This window comes from Chelonia mydas, chromosome 2 (genome assembly GCF_015237465.2).
Source record: "Chelonia mydas isolate rCheMyd1 chromosome 2, rCheMyd1.pri.v2, whole genome shotgun sequence".
NCBI classification, from domain to species: Eukaryota; Metazoa; Chordata; order Testudines; family Cheloniidae; genus Chelonia; species Chelonia mydas.
The window spans coordinates 51,141,967-51,162,758 of NC_057850.1; the positions used below are offsets into that span (position 1 = coordinate 51,141,967).

Genomic DNA, 20,792 nt, shown 5'->3' on the forward strand with positions numbered 1-20,792 from the left:
ACAAACATTATTTTTTCTAAAACTCAGCCTAGGATCTGGCAGTCAAGCTGGGTTCTTCCTGGTTTGTGTGCTATTCCCAGCAGTGAATTTTCAGTGATCAAAATGTTGCTGCGACTCATATTGCTGATGCAGGAGGCAGAGCAGAATCCAGGTAACTCTCCCCTAGGTGTTCTGCAGTGTTTACAGTATTAAACTTCATTTTGTCTGTAACATAAGCAGATATGACTCAAAGATACACAGGGACAAATCTGGCACTTGTGTAATGGTGCAGCTATTTTAGAGTTGCACCTGCTTACACTAGGGCTAAATTTGGCCCATAGGATGCAAATACGTTGAATAGGAAGGTGCCATTTTAACAGTTACTTTAAGCTTACCCTGACACTTATTCCACATTGTAGCTTGTGCTTTAGGGTTTGTAGTCAAATATCTCAAACAAAGAATCCTTGTGCAGTGCTAGCTTTGGAATATCACGTGACTTACAGAGAGCTACCATTAAAACAAAACCAACATTCACTATCTTCTGTCATGTAGAATACGGTACCAATCTCTTTACAGTGAGAGTCAAAGTAAATCCAGGGCTAGGTACGAGCATGTAGATTGTCTTCTGAATTTAGTGGCTTTTCCCCTAAATGGAATAGCTACCATATGGGACAACTATCATAGAATACCAAGGCCTGCCTACAGCTGTGCAAAATTTTTATACTGCAAACCTAAACGAAGCAAACCTCTTGCCTGCTGTACTCCAGACAGCACTGCAGTAATAGCTGTGATTTTCTATTACTGCATGACACTCTGTGGTATATCTGACTCCAGGGTTATATGTATTATAGGGACTAGTCCTGGATCGGCAGAGGTGGACAACGAGATCTAATAAGTCTTTCTGGTTGCTAATTTCTTGGATTCTCTTAAAGATACATCAGTGGAACCAGAGGAGCATTTTCTAATCGAGTTTATTACGAATGAGAAGGGAGAAGAGGGCAGATTGTCCAGTCCCCTCACACACCTTACAAAGGATTGGGTTGGCTAGAGGCCTACTTGAAGCAACACTGCAGAGCGAACCCACCAGCTACTCTCTAACCCAGGGGTGGGCAAACTTTTTGGCCTGAGGGCCACATCGGGTTTCCGAAATAGTATGGAGGGCCAGGTAGGGGAGGCTGTGCCTCCCCAAACAGCCAGGTGTGGCCTGGCCCCCGCCCCCTATCCGCCCCCCCGCATTTCTTGCCCCCTAACGGCTCCCCCAGGACTCCTGCCCCATCCAACCCCCGCGCTCCCTGTCCCCTGATGCCCCGCCCCACCCCGGGACCCCTGCCCCATCCACCCCTCCCTGTCCCCTGACTGCCCCCGATCCCCTGCCCAGACTGCCCCCTGCCACCCCATCTAACCCCTCCTCTCATTCCTGACTGCCCCCTGCTCTTGACTGCCCCATCCAACCCCCCCCTCCTTCCTGACTGCCCCCCCCAGGGACCCCTGCTCCTATTCAACCCCCTGTTCCCCACCCTCTCACCGCCCTGACCTCTATTCACACACCCCCTGACCACCACCCTGAACTCCCCTGCCCTCTATCCAACCCCTCCTTCCCCCCACTCCTTTACTGTGCTGTCTGGAGCGCTGGTGGCTGGCGGTGATACAGCTGCACTGCCCAGAGCTCCAGGACAGGCAACTGCACCGCCTGGCTGGAGTCAGCCACGCCACCGCACACCACAGTGCACCGGGTCAGGCCGGGCTCTGCAGCTGCGCTGCCCCCAGCAAGAGCTCGCAGCATTGCCGGCGGTGCAGTGAGCTGAGGCTGCGTGGGATGGGGCAAGCCTCCCGGGCCAGGAGCTCAGGGGCCTGGCAGGAGGGTCCCGCGGGCTGTAGTTTGCCCACCTCTGCTCTAAAGACTACAGCAGAGAGGGGGGAGGGGTCGGGGTGTGTCATTCAATAGCAGATTTCACCTCACTCCAAGTCTGACTACTTCAGCAGAATCCTGGTAACTTGAAAATAGGAAGAGACCCATTGAAAATACCAGGCTCTTTCAATGTCATGCTGCATTTAGATGATTTTGTCTCTTTCAAAAAGTGTGTGGTGATGAGGGATGCTAAAAAACTTCTTGTTAACTACGTGTCCCTTTTTCTTGGACAGGAAACCTAGAGGGGAGGGGAAAAAATGCCGAAAAGTGTATGGGATGGAGAACCGAGATATGTGGTGCACTGCCTGCCGTTGGAAGAAAGCCTGCCAAAGGTTCATCGACTAAAGACTGGAAGCGTGGAGGACCCGGGGGATGGGGAGTACAATAGCAGGATCCTGTTCCTGGAGCTGCCCCTGCCTACCCTCCAGTGCTGCCTTTTAAACAGACTTGTAGTTCAAAACAAAGCACTTGTAGCCAAGGAGAAGCACTTAGCAAAACCAGTGTGGAGCAATAGAGCAAAAAAAAAAGTCTTATCAAGTATTGAACCCAGAGCAGCTATTAATGTTTTTCTTAAATAACTTGTTGCTAACTTCTGTGAACTACTTGCTCCCCGTGACTGTTCTTTAACTGTGTCAATGTCTATGCTGTGAACGTCTGTATCAGTTGAACCAAGCACCGCGTCTTGCCCTGAAGTGAAGATTTCTTTTTAAAAGCTTAAATTAACACTTTAAGACATAAGCTACAGTTCACTCAACAGCAGCTGTACCAAGAGTGGAGTCTGTTAAATAATTCTGCTGATGTGAATGATCTTGGTTGGATTCCTCATTTTCGGGTGTTTTTTTGAGGAATTCAAATCTTGATATGTCAGAAGGACAAGCAACAGCACTCCTGGATGATTTTTTAAAAGCAGTCACAAACCAGAACAAGAGTGGCGGTACATTTTAAATTAGATTGTAATACTCCAGAGAAGGAAAAAAGGAAACTCCAGCAGATCTCAGCCACAAGTAAGTCCAAGATTTGAGGGAAAGCGTTTCAATGATCATTGAAACATACAGGAATATAATTTGGGTTCCAGTATCTTTTCTTATCACCAGTCCCTTTTCCTAGCAATGACCATCTTATGCTGATGAACCCTATTAAGAACTGGTAAATGCAGCCTTTTGGATTCTATGTAATATCTATTCAGGGATGCAGACAACCCAGCAGTTCAGCTCTTGCTTTCTTTTCTCTTGTGTATATAAGATGGTTACTAAATTAATGGCTCACTCATTCTTTCCATTAGCAATGCCAAATTTTATTTGTGCAAAAAAATGTATAGAAAACAAAACCCCCCAAGAAGTGCTCCCACCACATCATCCCAGCAAGTGGAATGTGACAGCAGTGAGCAACATATGTATATGTTAAGTAAAGTCCTTTTATATTTAAAAAAAAAAAGTCACTGAGGTCAGAAATAGTCAACTTCCATGCAGACGGCACTTTGATGGATGTGTGGGCTTTGGTGTATTTAGTTCTTCAGTCTGTTAGAGGGTATAAATGCAGAATGCTGATGTTTTATCCCTAGAGAGATGGGGTTATTTATTTTCTTACTAAAATAACTACTGATGTATAAAGTAAGGCGGAAATGCCATATGAATGCGCATCACCAACTCCTGCCTGTTTAAAAACAAAAACAAAAAAAACCCCATAGGTATAGGCACCTATCATATTAACAGGGCTATACAGGCCCACTACCAGTTGGGCTTGTTTTTCATGGAGTCTGATAAACTGGATCACATAGCTCTCATGACAGCATTACTTAACTTGCATTGCTGCCTATGGCCATTTAAAGAACAAAAGCACACACTTTTGAACATAGTATAGCGCGTAGTGTTAAAGAAAAGGCAATACGTGTTTGAATGGAAAGAACAAAAGAATAGTAAGAGCCTGTGTTTTTTTTAAACAAATTTGCTGTGTTGCATGCCTAATTTGAGCATGTTATTTCTGCAACAGTGTTTACAAATCACGCAATTTTCATGCACAAATGGCTAGTGAAGGTCACTTGCGTGCATACAGTTACCTGATTTTTATGCACAATTGTGCACCTAACTTGTTTAGAAAAATCAGACCCTAAAATCCAGCAAGGATAATAAAACAAAACATGAAATAAATTAACACAACAGAAGGTAAAGATCGGCAGATATACAGCGCCATCTGCACTCTATTGTTTGCACTTCCTTATCTTTTGGTGAAGTCATAGGTCATGGCTTTTCCTTCTATGATTTTTCTTTTTTTTTCCCCCAAAGATTTATTTAGGGAAATACCTCTTAGCAATTTGTAACTGGTTTCTAGTTACTTCCTTTTAAATGCTGACATTGTTGTCAGTGCCTTTACTATGGTGGGACACAGAATGTGGAGCTTGCTCCACTGATATCCCTCCTTATTTCTAAAAGCCTCTCAAGATGCTTATAAAACAATATTGACCACTGTTGACCCCATATTCATTACTTATCCCCATCATTGTTCCCTTTTCTTTGTATTCCCCTTCTCCCTTATTTACTCAGATCTCTTGAATTTTAAAGAGGATTTTAAAATATATTATTGTAATTGGTTTGTAAAATGTTGTACACCATCATGAGCACCTTGGCGGGGGCACTTCATAAATGAACATATTAATTAGAGAATCGAATTTCCACAACATGGGGCAAATTCTGGTTGGCCCCAGGAACCAGGTACAGCACTTGTCCCAGCTTTAATACTGGAGGAAAGTGAGTTAGAGAGAAGGCACAGACCTTATTAATTGCATGCATGCTCCGCTCACTCTGCTCTGGCTTGTAGAAAGATCTACTGGGCATGCTCAGAGGCTTAACATAAACGTTAGCGAGGCCATTCCCATAACGTAATTCACATAGCCACTCCCGTACTGCTAACTTTATATCTGTTCTTAGAAAGATAGGCACAGAAATAGACCACCAAAGCATTGTTATTGTCCACCTCTGGCCAGAGTTACACTTTCATTCTGTTCTTGATAAGAATAAGATTATTTACAAGTGCCATGAATCGGCCACTGCCTGGCCGAAGTGCTTGGCACATATGTCTGTATGGACTGCTTCCCTACACTGTTTAACCACACCAAGTCATGCTTCTCTGGAGGGTCTGTCAGGTGACCCCTGATTTTTCAGAGGAGTCAGAATCTGGTGATCGGTTTCCATCATGCATTCTCACAGTTGGCCATGGGTTCTTTGGTATGTGTACACACACACACACACACACACACACACACACATACACACACCCCCCACTAGCAACCAGAACTTGACCCTTAAAATAGAAATATTGAAGGATATATATAAAATTCTTTTAATCGCTTAGTAGAAATGATGCTGGTGACAGAAGTTGATACCACATGATCTTATCAGACTTTTATATTGACAGATATACCACTGGGTCCTAATTTTTGCTGAAGTGACTTTCCTGCTACAGCAAAACAAATGTCTTTTTGGGAAAAAGCCTGAAAAATGAAATTTCAAGCAAAAGGGAAACATTTTAGATAAGCATTTTAAACATGATTAGCTTGTCTCTATTCCTGCATAAAATGCCAAATATGGAAAATATATAAAATTCGGATAATCTTATTCACACAGCTGTTTCCATCCAGGTCAATGGATCTGATTCTGCACTGCCTTGCACCTTGTGTAGTCCTTTACAGGTGTGCAAAGTAAGCAAAACTTCCATTCTGATTTGCATATTTACACTTGCTTTTCATAGGTGTCAACTGCTATTCAAGTTGGTGCAAACATGCCCAGTGGGTCTATCTGTGTGAATAAGGTGAGCAGGCTTCATACCTGGTCAGACTCGAGGGCTGGAGATTTTATGCAATGCAATCATCTAATTGGGATATCTGAATACTGATTGTCTAGTGATCAATCAGTTCCCTGCTCCCCCTCCAGCTGTTTTGTTAGCAATAAGCAATGATACAACAAGAAGCCAGAGATCTTTATGGAACATGTATATAGGCCAATGTTACATGCTGAGACCTCTGTGTTTTTCCAGTATTAGGCTGGTTACCAGCTTGCATATGTGAGCTCCAGGTATCACTCCAAACTGGGTCTCCTCCTGAAACCTGAGCCTGTTTCTTTCTCCAGTCCCACTCACTGATATTACACCCCCAAGTTTTCCCTGAGAGCAACACCCTACATAGCAGTATGGTGTCATTCTTGCCATATCTCCATTGCCGTGTTCTGGTCAGGGACTATCTAGAGCAGGTTTCAGAGTAGCAGCCGGGTTAGTCTGTATCCGCAAAAAGAACAGAAGTACTTGTGGCACCTTAGAAGCTAACAAATGTATTAGATCGTAAGCTTTTGTGGGCTACAGCCCACTTCATCAGATGCATAGAATGGAACATATAGTAACCAGAGCAGGGGCTCTCAAACTGGGGGTCATGACCCCTCAGGGGGTTGAAGGTTATTACATGGGGGATCACGACCTGTCAGCCTCCACCCCAAACCCCACTTTGCCTCCAGCATTTATAATGGAGTTAAATATATAAAAACGTTTTTTTAATTTATAAGGGGGGGTTGCACTCAGAGGCTTGTGTGTGAAAGCGGTCACCAGTACAGAAGTTTGAGAACCCCTGATCTAGAGGCCTGGAGTTCTGGTGGATTAAATGTACAGATGTAACCAAGAGGGCTTCCCTGCAGGTCCATTGCTCTCCCATAGAGTACATTAAGAGAGCTGCGTACTGCTCAAGAGCCTGGGAGAGGAATGTGAAATTAGAAGTCTCCTGACCAGTTGGGAAGGTTTAACAGGTTATGAGGGCTTGTCCCCACTCCTGATTGGACCAAACTGCACAGCAGTCATCACTAAAATCAAATTATACTGCTCTTCACTATAACCAGTGGTGGTTGGAAAGAGGTTACTAAAATGACGTCTTGTTTTCTATTTCCACTTCACTGAACTTACCTAGAGGTAGCACTGCTGGAACTGAAATCTGAAGAAACTAATGGAGTTAATCCTAGACTGCCAGGACTTATCTTGTACATAGTTACTGTCTGTTCTAAAAGCTGTTATAAAACCCTTCTGGAATCCCACAACAACAAAATCTCCACTACAATAATGTTTTATACCACCTTCAGTAAAACAACAGAAAACTAGTCAAGGTGACAGTTTAGGTGCAGAAGGTAGATGCTAAATTAAGCCACTTGTGGTGTCAAGATCCTTGTGCTTCAAAAACCTTTTAAGGTTGCAAAAAGTGGTGTCTTGAATTGTGGTTGATAGCATCTGCTTCCAGTATTCCCCATCTGATACTACAGTACTGTTTACATAGACTTCTTTATCAAATTTCCATCATATACAAGATACAAGGATTTTTCTGTGACATTCAGCAGGACAATTTCTTTCACTGTCTGAAAATCAAGCTTTGTTCTTTCTGCTTCATACAGTATATCATCTCTAACCAATCCAGAAAGATTCTACAGTCAGAAGGTAGCTGGCACTATTTTTGATGATGCACAGACTGAAGAAGAATACAGCTCACTCATCCATACCCTTGTTTACTCCACATTGCTGACAGTAGTAAGAACTTGTTTTTGTCAATAAACTTGTCAGATAATACATAAGGGAATAGACAAATGCAGTAACAAGCCACAGTTCAATAGAACTGCTTTGCTAACCTTAACCAATTTTAAGAAAAAAAAATTCTGATAAAACCTTTGCATCTAAGTTTGAGATGACTATTGTATGTTTCCCTGAGAGAAATAAAGAAATAATTATAATATGAAAAACAAATTAGCCGTAGAAATAAATTTAGCTTTCCTATTATATGGGACTACTCACATAAATCAGGATTTCAAGATTTTGTCTGAATTCTTAAAATCTAACCCAGTGCTGCAAAGGAGCTCCTAAATTACATTTGTAAATTCTCAATGTTCATCATCTTTCCCCTCTAGGAAATGTCAGAATTTAATCTTTCATTTTACACTACTCTACTGTAGAAGATAGAGATATCCCTGATTCTGAATCTGTATCCAGTCATGTTAAGGAAGAGTTCTCCTTGCCATTTAGTTATTTCAGTAGCAAATAGTAGTGCAGCATTTGGTATGTAATGTTCAGATAAACAGAAGTTACAAAGTTACTAAGAAGTTTCTCTATAGAGAAATACCTTGAGAAAAATAATGAAATGACGTAAATAATGTGGATTTCCTCAGGGAAAATAAAGGGGCAATAGATGCAAAAAAAAATAGGTCTGTTTGAACCTACAATTACTAAGATTTTTAATATGTATTTTATTTTATTTTTCTGGACAGAATTATTTAATGAAATAAGGACTATACTGCCATTTGAATTATTAAAATCAGAAATGAGTGTTTTTGTGAACATGACCTTTTCTTGCCAACACAGAGTATTTAAGCCTGTGTATGCTTCAAATAGTAAAAGGAAAGGGGTTTTAGCTGATGTAAAGTTATGGGAATGGAGTTTGAAACATGACCTGATACAATAGGTGGTCTACATATTTGTATAAAGCTTTCTAGAATGTAATGTAAACATGAAGTCTTGTCGCTGTACAATCACCCAGTTAAACATGCATTATCTATAACTGGGTTACTGTTTCTTTAAGTGGCTCACAACAAAAATGTATACTTTGTAGCATGCTATCCTGCAACTACTAAGTACTCTGGTTTGCAAGGTGCTAATTTCCTTATGGTGCGCAAGATATTTTTAACTAGATACTTTTCATATCTACTAGAGTACAAGCTTAAATGAAACTCAAGATCATGCATGCAAAGAAGAAAATGCATTGTATTGAAATGCACACAGTTCTCAAACTTCTCAATTTCTACACGAAGAAATGACCCCCCTTTTTTTTTTTAGTTCTGTTGTAATATCTCCTTATCAGAATCTCTTTACAGAATTAACATCATGACCAGGGATCCAACTGGGCAGACATACGCTCAAGTGAGTAAAATCATGCATGTGCATAAATATCTGAACATTTTAATAAAGTTTTTAGCTTGAAGTAATTCTCATGCTGACACGCTGTTAATGATAGTGACTGATCTTTCTCTCTGAGTGTAGGTAAGGTAAATCTGCAAAGCAGGGCACACTCAAAGTTTACTAGAGGTTGAAGAGATGTATTTCAGTAGCAGAAAAGCACTTATGCAAAGCACATGAGAGTCTCAGCAATGGGATTACTCATATGCTTAAAGTCTAAATTTGTTTGCATGCTTTGCTGACTCAGGACCATAGAGACACCTTATTCTTATATAGTCTTGTTTTGAAATATATTGCAAGACAACCTGGCCATTTGTAATTTTGTGCTGTTTGTTACAGATTCAGAATACTTTTACACTAAGAAAAGTCTCATGCAGAGAACTGGCACTTTTTTTTTTTAAGACATGGTTTAGAATTCCAAAGTTGCCCTGTCACTATCAAACTCAAAGAAAGCCTGTCAGCACACGCACATGACACATACAGGTCACTCACATTATGACATACAGTTTGATCTCCGCATTGCCTATGCACTCAACACACCCATTGACTTCAGTAGGAATTCTGGGTGCACAGGAAACAAAGGATCAGGCCCATAGTTCTTAATTTGTCAGTTCACCTAAAAACTTTCAAAATGCAAATATTTTGTATCATCATGATTGATGTTGTTCTGTGTAAGTTTTAGTGTTTCTAAAATGATACTGGAAAGGAATCAGACAGCAGCCTTCTTTATACGATGCAATACTTGCTTACTAAACAAAGGGCTAAACTATAGAAACAAGTGCTCGAAAGCATGCTCTTGAAAGCTAACTTACCATCAATAACAATAGGTTAGTACAGGCAAAACTTCAGAGCTGTAACAATGCTGGCATCAATTTACTAAAAACTGTGAAACAAAACTCAGATTCCATGAATGAACCAAAAGGGTTGCTGCTTTATACACCAACAGCGCACACACTGTAACAAAGCAGAAGAAATAATCCCGAACACCTGGGAGGAAGTTAGAAATAGCGACTATCAAGTCTTTCTGAAAGGAAAAATGTTGCCTTTGGTAGCATAGAGATAGTTTAGTCTGAAATTAACATTTCAATGTCATGAAGACAAGCCTACTTCACGGACATGAATTCCATGTTATGAAAAGAGATTTTGCTTGGTCTCTTGAGGTTTTTAGTATATTTATAGTCTCAGTTGTAAAGTTCTTAAAATTGTCAACTATTTAGCTTGAAGGCGTAGTACATTTTGACAACGATTTCTGAAATGATTTCTGAAACACTGTGTCATACCAGTTTGAGCCTGATCCTACAAGGCGATCTGCTCAGACTTCAGTGGGACCCTGTGCTAGAAAGGTCCTCACAGAAGGATCATTTGCAAGAACATTGTTCACAGGTAGAAACACTTCTTATAGCTGGGGCAATCAAAAGACAACCTTACAGATATTCTGGTATTATGTCATACACAGCTTTCACTAAGTTTATTAAAGGGGCTTTGTCATGTGGCTTAAAACCCACAATTTAGAGGTTATGGGGGAGGGCCATTTAAACCAAACAAAACTGTTTTAGAATTTTAAATGGCAGTTTAAATTATTTGTTTTAATTAGATTTACGAATCCCCTGAAGAGCTAGCAACTCATACATTGCAGCACTGGGTGCTGGAAAGTCAAACTGATTCTGTATTTCACTGTTTAAATAATGAAATATATGAAAGTAAAAAATTGAACTTTTAAAATCTGATTTTACTGATTTAATAATCGCAGGTAGCAGTTATGGAGGGAATGTTAATTGTTTAAAAAAAGAACAGCTCTGGAGCCAGATGCTGGGTGCTGCTCTTGCAGTATAGAGCAACCATAAAGCCAGTGGATCTGGATCCTGTGAATTCTCTCTGGCCAGGGAATCTTTGAGGGCCATAGAGCCACCACAGCAGTTCCTGTGCCAACCCTCCTCCCCCGCCCCCCATCTGCTTCCTGATATAGAAGGGATGCAGCCAAGGGAGGGATGTCATGGCCAGGTTTTCCTACACCCCCATCAAACCCTGGCTGACAGAATCCCTCACATACGTAGCACCACTGGCGTCAGAGACTGTCTGCATGAGTTCAATGAGCAGGAGCTGCACCAAGATTTTGTGCTTTTTGTTGAGGACCAAAAACAAATGCACCTGAAAATGTCTGGCCTGAAAACTAATGAAATCCAACCAGACTGGAGAAGTTTTCTCCCTGCCTAAGGATTGCCACTTTACCAAAAACTGTGCCAGCCTTTATCTTAGATGGTGTTTATAGTCTTCACAAGCTCCTGCCAGACAAAAAACCCTATGATGGCCTCAAGCATCCGATATTGCTTAGAGGGTCCAAATGATATTAGCGGTGCTGCTAACACCACACAATCATCTATCCACTTACCAAATAGTATTCTTCCAGCTTTTCCCAGTTATGCCAAAAACAATTCAAGTACTGAAGTAATTCATGGGAAACTCCTGTCTTCCCACACTGAAAATATTCCTTAAGTGTGGTACCACCATCAGCATGTGAGCATATTTTATTATAAAGCCACATCTAACCCCCACTTAAAAGCGCTGGGAAATTGCCATTTTGTCTGCTTCAAAGTCTCTCTGCTCCCTCAACAAAGCTCTGGGCCTGGCACTATTAATTGATCTAGGAGTCCTAGTGAGCAGCTTCATCTAAAGTCAGTGGCAGCATCACTCCAAGAGAAAGTAGAATTCAGGGTGGGCAAAGTAACAGCCTCAAAGCATCAGGTGCAGACTCCTCATGTGGATGTGCAGGAGAATAGCCCTTGTCTTACTGAGTGCCGTCATGTATCACATTTCCTTAACAGCAAGAAAGACAAATTCTCCCATCCTCCAATTAATATATTTGCCTCACTCTGAGAATCCCATAGTTAACTGAATATTAAGACAAGCAGCAATCTCCTAAACAGGATGTTTCCTTGCTTCACATTTAAAGAAACATGATTAACTTTCCCCTAGAAGAAAACCAAGATAATGGGCAGACTCAGTTACAGAGGTACTACTTGAGGGAGGCTTGAGCCAAGAAGTTAAGATCTTAATCCAAATATCCTCAGAACTGGAGCTTGGTGGGATTTAAGTGTTCTGTTTGGGCCCATCTCTACTTGTTCTTGCGCAAGAGCGGTGACCAACGCCTTGGAGAGGGTATAATACAGGGGCTCTCAACCTTTTCCTTTCTGAGCTCCCCCACCCCCATATGCTGTAAAAACTCCACACCCCACCTGTGCCACAACAACTGTTTTTCAGCACATAAAAGCCAGGGCCAGTGTGAGGGTTGGCAAGTGGGGGGCCTCATGAAGCTAAGTTGCTTAGGCATCAGGTGGCAAGGTTCAGGGCCCCGAGCTTCAGTCCTGCGCGACAGGGCTTTGGCTTTCTGCCCTGGGCAGAAAAGTGAGTCTAAGGCCAGCCCAGCTTGGCGAACCCCCTGAAACCTGCTTATGGCCCCCCAGGAGGCACCAGACCCCTGGTTGAGAACTGCTGGTATAGTAGACCTTATGCACTTTGTACCTTACAGTATGCAGCATGACAATCTAGTCTGGTTACATCTGGATAACACTTCTGTATCCAGATACTTGTGGCCTCCTCACTGTACACTGAGTACAGGTTCTTTTCTGCTGCCAAAATATTGTGCTATTCTCAAATCGCTTTTAAGTAGAAGATTCTGTCAGTGATCAACACCACTTGTATTTACTGTTTTTATCACATACTAGTCAAGAAACTTGCCAGAAGAGATTATTCATTAGCTTAGGTCATTTTTTCCCCCCTCTAAAGTATCTTAAAGCAAATGTGATTTGCATATTTATTAAACTGCATTACTTATTTGTATACATGTACATTTTTAAGTAACTGTTGTAAATTAATTCATGAAAATGAGCCTTTCATGGACACTATTAAGATGATTCTTTCTACAGAGTAGGTCAGTCAAACAACTACTGCTGGTTATTATTTTAAAATAAGATTAATATAGCAATAATTAGTGCTAGCATTTCTTGGGGATGCAGGGAGAGAAGCACATATTGCACATTCTCAAGTCCATATTAAACAGGGCATTTTCTCTAGAGCCAAGAGATCCGACACTAGTGTCTATCTTCAGTACACAACTGCAGCATATTTTGCTTGTCAGCTGCACAATTCATATTTTTACAAAACACTATTATATTACATTACAGGGCTTTGGTCCAATCACGCAGTCTCTTCTCGAGAGAATAGTTCCTACTCATGTGAACAGCCTCATTGAGGACAATAGAACTACTCATGCAAGTAGGGACTATTAGAGTAAGGGTTGCAAGATGAGGGCCCTTAGTTTTCATTTGACATCAATGGCTATTAGCCAGGATGGGCAGGGATGGTGTCCCTAGCCTCTGATTGCCAGAAGCTGGGAATGGGCGACAGGGGATGGATCACTTGATGATTGCCTGTTCTGTTCATTCCCTCTGGGGCACCTGGCATCGGAAAACAGGATACTGGGCTAAATGGACCTGTGGTCTGACCCAGTATGGCTGTTCTTATGTTCACACATTCCTCCAGAAGTTTTTAAAAAAAACAAAAACACAACAAAAAACAAGCTTATGCCAAAAAGCTGGCTAAGTAGAACTGTGGAGTCTCTTCCCCCTTACTCTAGAAAACAGGATTTTGCTATCAGTATTTATGAGAGGAAGGATGGTCTTGAGCATAGGTGCTGGACTGGGGATTTAAGAGATCTTGGCTCAATTTTGATTTCTTGTGTGACTTTGGGCAAGTCACTTAATCGCTTTTTGCCGCTGGTGGGGATGACAATACTACGTCGCTTACCATTTGTCTGTCCTGGCTATTTAGACTGTAACCTCTTTAGGACAGGGCCTGACTCTTATCTGTGTTTGTACAATGTTTAGCACAATGGGGCCTAATCTTTAATCCTTCTACTAGTAGTAGTTAATTTGATTTGGGGGGCATGTGTGGGAAGAGAGAAGTGGGGCCAGGTCAGTGGTTAGCCAAATAATCTTACGTAAAATGAGACGTAGGACCACAGCCTCAGCTGTGCCAGGGTTCTATTTGTCGTGGCTTTGATGAGCATCAAGGGTAGCTTTGAACTATCTTTGTACTCCCCTGACTGCAGGGGCTGCCAGGAGCCAGTTTTTGGCCCATGGTATAATGCAAGGAAGTCTGAGGTTCTTCTAAATTTTGCCAGTTTGTAACAGCCCCTGAGTCCATTTATGTTGGTGGGGAATTACGGGAATGGAGCAAGCTATGGCCACTGGGGCTGGTGGAGGTGGCACAGAGCTAGCTACACTGACTCTGTGCCCATCTGGGATTTCCTATGCTGAGGGGAATCCTCAGCTGGCTTGTTAGTGCAGCATTCTAACCCCTTTGCACCATTAGAACAGCATAAAAAGGGGCAAAGGGGTATCTTGGATCTAGTCCATAATGTCATTAAGAAACAAATCTGTCCTAACCAACGTCAAATTGCACTAAATTTCATAACATCCCACAAATATGAAGAAGCACTTATACAATTTTGACCTTTTCCTGTAATAAAGGAGTCATTTTAATGCACAGAAAGAGAATATCAATATTATAGACTGTGTATGGCTTTAGTGTAAGACAAAAGGCCAAATATTAGTCAGAATTGGCCCAATCTTGCCACCATATTTAGGCAAAGTGCCTAATAAAATCAGTGAGTATTTTGCTTGCATTGGGACTGCAGGATTCAGGTCCTATGGCCTTATGATTGTTTTCCTACAATAGGGAAATTCAATCTCTGTTCAGTGTTTCTCATCTATTTCCTGCCAAATGTTGCTTTGGAGACTATAAAGTAATTTTGAAATTTTAAAAACATTTCAAGAAGCAATTCAGTCTTTTTTTTTAAAACTATATTTTTAAAAATTATTTTCTCTTCCACTCTGTGCAAAAGAAGTGATCTTTAATTAGAGTTACTCAGCATTGCACTTTTGTATATATTTTTCCTACTTGTTACGCCATGTATTTTTTTATATTAAATAATTAAGAGCAATGGGTTTTTTAAAATTTTATTATTACTACCAGCATCTTGCAGAGCTTTGACCTATAATTTTTAGAAATTGATCCCGAAATATGGAGAAATCTGATACATTTTTACTAAATTAATAAAAATTTCTTAGTATACTCTCTGGATCAGAAGAGTTGCTTTTTAATGGTATATACACAGAAATACTGTAACTTCTGAAATTAATTGGCACTTGGTAGATTCAGTACACAAATGGGATACTACAGCTTTAAAAAGGCAAATCTCCTCGCAGGTAGAAAAGGTGTAGCCCTGGAACTTGTACATATACAGAACTTGCACTGGTTAAGTAAACTGTATTTTTTAATTGGTTTGGTTGAACTCCTTTGTGATCAGTCTTTTAAAATCCATTTAAACCTGGTTTATAAAACTGTCCACTCTGGAGTTGACACCAGTTTAGCTGAATTGATTTAAAAACACACCCTTAGGTAAACCGGTGCAAGTCTCTATGGATTCGGCCCTGATTATTAAAGGGAAGCTGCAAATCTTTACTCATGCAAGTATGAGTAAGATCACAGAAGCCACTGACTACTCATGCTAGTAAATGTTTGCAGGATAAGCCTCTAAAGGCTATATTCTCCATCACTCCCCACGTGGAATGCTCTTTGCATTAAAAAAAATATATATCTGCCCCTAAACCTACATCCAGATGGATTTAAGGTCGTCCCCCCCCCGCATTTTTTGTCTTTCAAGATGAGCACCTGTTGATTTAAAAAGCAAGCAAAGACCATCAGAGCCTTCTGTAGGTGTTGTAGAACACACTGAAAATAAACACTATGTCTAACTGTTTACCTCACCCAAATTGTGTTTATTTCAAATTTCCAAATCATCCCTTGTACTTCAGAGCACTAGAATCTACAGTGACTGGAAGCCAGAGCAAACTGGCTGGCTAAAAAGAAAAAAAAACTCTTTATTTTGCCTCCTCCCTTTTCTGCCAAGGGCAGATCCTTTCTAGGTTACCCTCCCATAACACAAACACAACTGGCTGAGGTACTGTGGGATCACCCTAGGATCTGAAGGTTTTGAGATTACAGCATGGAAGCAGAAGGAATCTGAACCCCTAATTCTATCCAAAAGACACACACGCGTGCCTTCCTCACCAGTACCATATGAATAGGTAGATGATGGTACAACACCTAGCTTCCTCTGAAGCTGATGCTCTGTTAACTTGCCAGTGTTAGTTGATCTGTAACGGCACAATTCTTCAGCTGTTACTGACAAACTCTGAAACCATTTTGATAATTTTGCCTGAGTAGTAAAAGCAGGATCGGTCCCTACCCAGTGTGAAATTGCTGTCTTCTCTCCCTGCAAAGGCTAAAGATGTGTCTGTGAAACCCAACTTCCACTTGCCCAAGGGTGGTGAAACTTATTCTGAACTGCAGTCCCTTCATGGCAGCACACAGAACAGCTTTGCCACTGAGCTAGTTTCTGCATTTTCATTTGTTTACACAAAAACTGAAGGAAGAAAAAAAAGACTACTTTATGTATCTGATCAGTGCAGGTGAATAACTCCCATGCTAAGGGGAAAGTCTTCAATGCCATGTGCGAGGATTTAAATGTGCAACTCCTGTTGGCAGCAAGGGGTAATTTTGTGACTAATCCACCATACACGCTGGTAACAAATTTCCCTAAGGTGTTACTGAAATTTGGAAGGGTGGGGGGGAGAGCTTTTTTAAAATCACAGTCCTCACCCTCCTCGCAATTCCAGTCACCAACCTTGTTCAGACAGCATGCACTAAGCAGAAAATAATATTTATGAGGCACACAAGGTGGGTGAGGTACTAGTGTTTATTGGATCAACTTCTGTTGGTGAAAGAGAGACGCTTTTGAGTGTCGGAGAACTCGAACGCTTGTCAATTTCACCAATAGAAGTTGGTCCAGTAAAAGATATTACCTCACCCATCTTGTCTGTCTCATACGCTGAGACTAATATGATTACAACACTGCAAACAATAGTATTTATTGTCAGTCTACTTGCTTAGAAGGCCTGATACTATTGGAATGCTGGGTGCACCTCCAAGATGTCTTTATTCAAGCAAAACTCCTATTGACTTAGGAGAGACTCTTTGGGCCTGTATACACTGCAGCTAAGTTTGAGGACCCAGTTACAACTGAGTTTAATTTAGACTTAACCCTGAAATGCATCTGCGAACCCACTTCTGTATCCATGCAACATACACCGCTCCCTGCACTTCAGGACACACTGTAATTCACAGGATCAGGCCTATAATTATTAGACATGCTTCTGTGCATTCTGCTGCCAGAATGGAAAGGTTTTAGGGTTAGGCCAAGAATGTAGAGATTGGGGCTACCCAAAATTCCTTTGTGAAGTCTGCCATTGCTTTGTATAAAAATTTTTAATGCACTTATGATTCTTTGTGCCCACATATGCATATTTTTGCATGCTGAATTCAAATCTTTCAATGCACTTTCAAGGAGTCTTATGATGTGTAAGGTAACAACTCTAAGCACAAATGATGGTGCAGATGTTGGAAAGCTAACTCTGCAGACAGTGCTAGTGAAGGCTCGGAGTTGCTCAGGACGATAGAAGAGGCTAGATTCCAAAGGGTTAACGAAATGTAAGTAGTAAGCACACTTGGTAGCGTTTTCAAATACTCAGCCATTGCCAAAAACAAATGAAAAGTAAGCAGCACTAGTCTATGCTGAGGACTAAAATTTCCGTGTTTGAAATGAAGCTGCTTTTTAGCTAGCTCATAACACCATATTTAAGACCAAGTTTTCCTAAGACTTAGGTCTCCATTGTATTAATAAGGGCAGCATTGCTCTAAACCCCAGACAAACCAGGCTAAACGCGTACATGCTGGTATACCTGAAGTTCAGCAAGAATCCGCTATAATGGGTTTGGAGATTGTATGTTCTAGTTCAGAATCTCACAAATTGGAGTCCACTCCAGGGGGTCCACAGCCCCCGCTGATCAACTCCTCCCTCTCCCTCCCAGTGCCTCCAGCATGCCCAGGAAACAGCTGTTCAGCAGCATGCAGGAGGTGCTGGAGGGAGGGGGAGGAGCAGGAGCAGGGACAGGGTGTGCTCAGGGGAGGGGGGAATTGGAGGGCAGGGGTGGAGTCGGGGCAGGGCCTGGGGCTGAGCGAGAGGTTTGTGGGTCCCCGAAAAATTTTAAAATCAAAATGGAGGTCTTCAGGTTACTAAAAAGTTTAAGAACCGGTGTTCTAGTTTATCTAGTAGCCTACAAGGTGATAAAATGCTTAAAGTATCTCACAGAGACAGTTAGGAGAAAAAAGTAGCCAACTCTTTAATAACACTGTTCAGTGACCGTTAATTTGCAAGATATATATTGGTTACTGATCTCATGCAAGTTTGTCAAAATGCAGTTCTGTTTCAAATAGATGGTGATGACCTTGCCTAGCAGAAGAAGCTTCCTTTGATCTTAGTGAATGAATGTATGCAGCTAAAAACTATGCATTTTCATACAGTCATTTATTGTATTTTGTATTGATTCAAAGCCAAAAAAAATGTCTAGATATCATCTTGCTCATGAGGGCCCCAGCCTGCATTCTTAACACACCCTGAATTCCCCTTGACTTCAAAGGGAGTTTTGAGAGTCCAAGGAATGAAGGATCAGGCCCTACTGTTTTCAATGCATGCTTCACTGGAGAAATGATTAGAAGATGGCAGGAAGACACGGTATTACATAGGACGTTAAACTACAGGCAGTTGCTTCTTCTGTAATACATGTCAAACCATTCTGGTGAATGCTTTTATCCTTGTAAGAATCAGATGTGCTAAGAACATTGTCGCTTTAAAGGTACAGTACAGTAACCCTGGACTACAAGTCTAAGATGGTTTTTGCTTATACACAATCTATTCAAACACAGGATACCAATATAAAGACAGCAGTGGCGATATTTTTTTTATTTATTCAGAAAAGTATGTGCTTCTAGGGGGTATTCAGTTACAATTTCAAAAACAACATACAGAAATGTTTTTATTTTATGGATCAGCTCACTTACGAATGTTGTAGTTTTTATAAAGGTAGCATGAAAACATATTTTTCAAGTTACATACATATTTCTTATGTTCCTGTGTTGTATGTGTAATATTCCCATCCCTTCTACAGCTTTTTTGTAACATTAGCCACTATAGTTTTGTTTTTTAGCAAAGCTCATGTCTGGTCTCCAATATGAAAATCATTCTTCTTAGCACTACTGTGGCCCTGATCCTGCAGCGTGATGCATGCTGGCCCTGTGCCAACACTGAGTCCATTGATTTCAGTAAGGATGTGGGCCAACATCTTCAGATGGTATAAACTGTCATAGCTATTGGAAGTATGACCATTTGTACCAGCTGACGATCTATCCCCAGCAAGGGCAAATAAGTCCATCTGCATAGACTCTCGATGCAGTCAAAGGGGATCTGTGGAGACCCAAGGTCTAACTAAACATATCACTGCCAGAGCAGGGCCTATGGCAAAACTAAAAAGGCACTATTACATTTCTCTGCAATCTTTGATTGCCCTTTGGGTCTGACCCAGGGCCCACTGCAGTCAACGTGAGCCCTTCCAATGATTGCAGTGGGAGCAGTTCAGGCCCTCTGTCATCAGTTAATATCACAAAATTCACTTTTTAAATATGAGAAAAAAGAGCTTCCAACTCTGGCGCTAATGGAAATATTGGAAACTTTTAATATATATTTGGAAAGTATTTGAAAAATAAATTGTCTGTCTTTTTTATATTACAACTTTTAGCCAAATACAAGTATTCTGATTACTACTTCTGTGGATATCTATCCGACTGTAAATAATCTCATAATGTTCAGGTACATAAACCTGGAGGGAAAAAAGGACTCTTCATCAGCTCTGCGTTTTGCTCACTATTGGTATATTGTGTATATATCTAGCTATCTATAGAAAAGGTAATGTGTTTAAATGTTGGGTGTTTTTTATTGCTGTTCCTCTAAGGAAAGACAACTCTTTTTTTATTCTACTTGTTTTATCTTTTATGAGTTAGATGAAAAAAGTTTTCTAATTTTTTGCACCAGAAATGGATAAATAACTGTTGCTATGTGTATCAGGACATTAATTTCTGATTGAAAATGTAAAATTAAAACTGGCCATAATGGGCACACCAGTTAAAATGCACTTTTCCCGTGGCACAGTGTACTCTCTCTCATTGGGCTTTCAAAGGACCATTAAATGTTTACATTTTTTTTGTTGCCCATTACAGTTTCAAACATTTAAATGGCTTCCCTGAAACTAGAGAAAGATCTCATGCATGACCGATATACCAGGATCCAAGAAAGGATCATGACAGTTAGATAAAATAAGGAATTTTTACAAATACCATTTTAGTGATCGTTTTCTAACATTTGGGCTCTCATACTTTGTGATGCTTCGATGTGTCAATAAATATGCTCTTGCTTAGCTAGTCTAACATCATTGTAGACCTGTAATTTACTGTTTATGGTTATGCCATGATTTGCACTGGTTTAAATTCAGTCAGAATGCTGGCCATCCAGCCAAAATATTCAGACTGTTACGATGTCCACAAAATATTAAATAAATGCACTTGTAATTGATTAACTACTATGGAGTATGTTCAACTATTTCATGTAATAAAAAGGCTTTGTGTATAACTTCTACTTGTAGGTTGTTTATTTGTGCAAAGTTTAATTCTTTTACAGCACGACTGTAAGCATACTGAGCCCAAACCAGTCACCAGAAGTGGGACTGGGCTCATCATCAGCCTGGTCATAAGTCAAATATTTACAGGTGATCTCCTGGTCTACCTTGGGACTGGAAATTTGGACCCAGAGTTTTAATTTTGGCTCAGAGAAGTCACTTTGCCTCTTCCTCTGTTCTCCCATTTCAGATTTGTGCCCTCAGAAATATTGACCTCTACCTGCTGAGCTGAAGCACGGCTCCCTCGTCTC

The 20,792-nt window shown here is 40.9% G+C and overlaps 1 protein-coding gene across 9 annotated transcripts in view; it reads left to right on the forward strand.

The window, feature by feature from the left end:
* ZNF704 (zinc finger protein 704) overlaps positions 1–20,495 on the forward strand; it is a 164,708-nt gene extending 144,213 nt beyond the window's left edge. Inside the window, exons 9-12 of one of the 9 annotated variants that reach the window (XR_006288467.1) lie at positions 2,122–2,892; positions 7,306–7,438; positions 8,760–8,818; positions 19,065–20,495. Coding sequence is in view for 1 of the 9 variants with exons in the window: in XM_043539434.1 (XP_043395369.1) it covers positions 2,122–2,233 (112 nt within the window). In the remaining 8 variants the exon portion in view is untranslated. Of the gene's footprint in view, positions 1–2,121 lie in introns of all 9 variants that reach the window. The other 8 variants (XR_006288466.1, XR_006288465.1, XR_006288462.1 and 5 more) reach the window with 8 other exon arrangements.
* Positions 20,496–20,792: the final 297 nt, after the last annotated feature.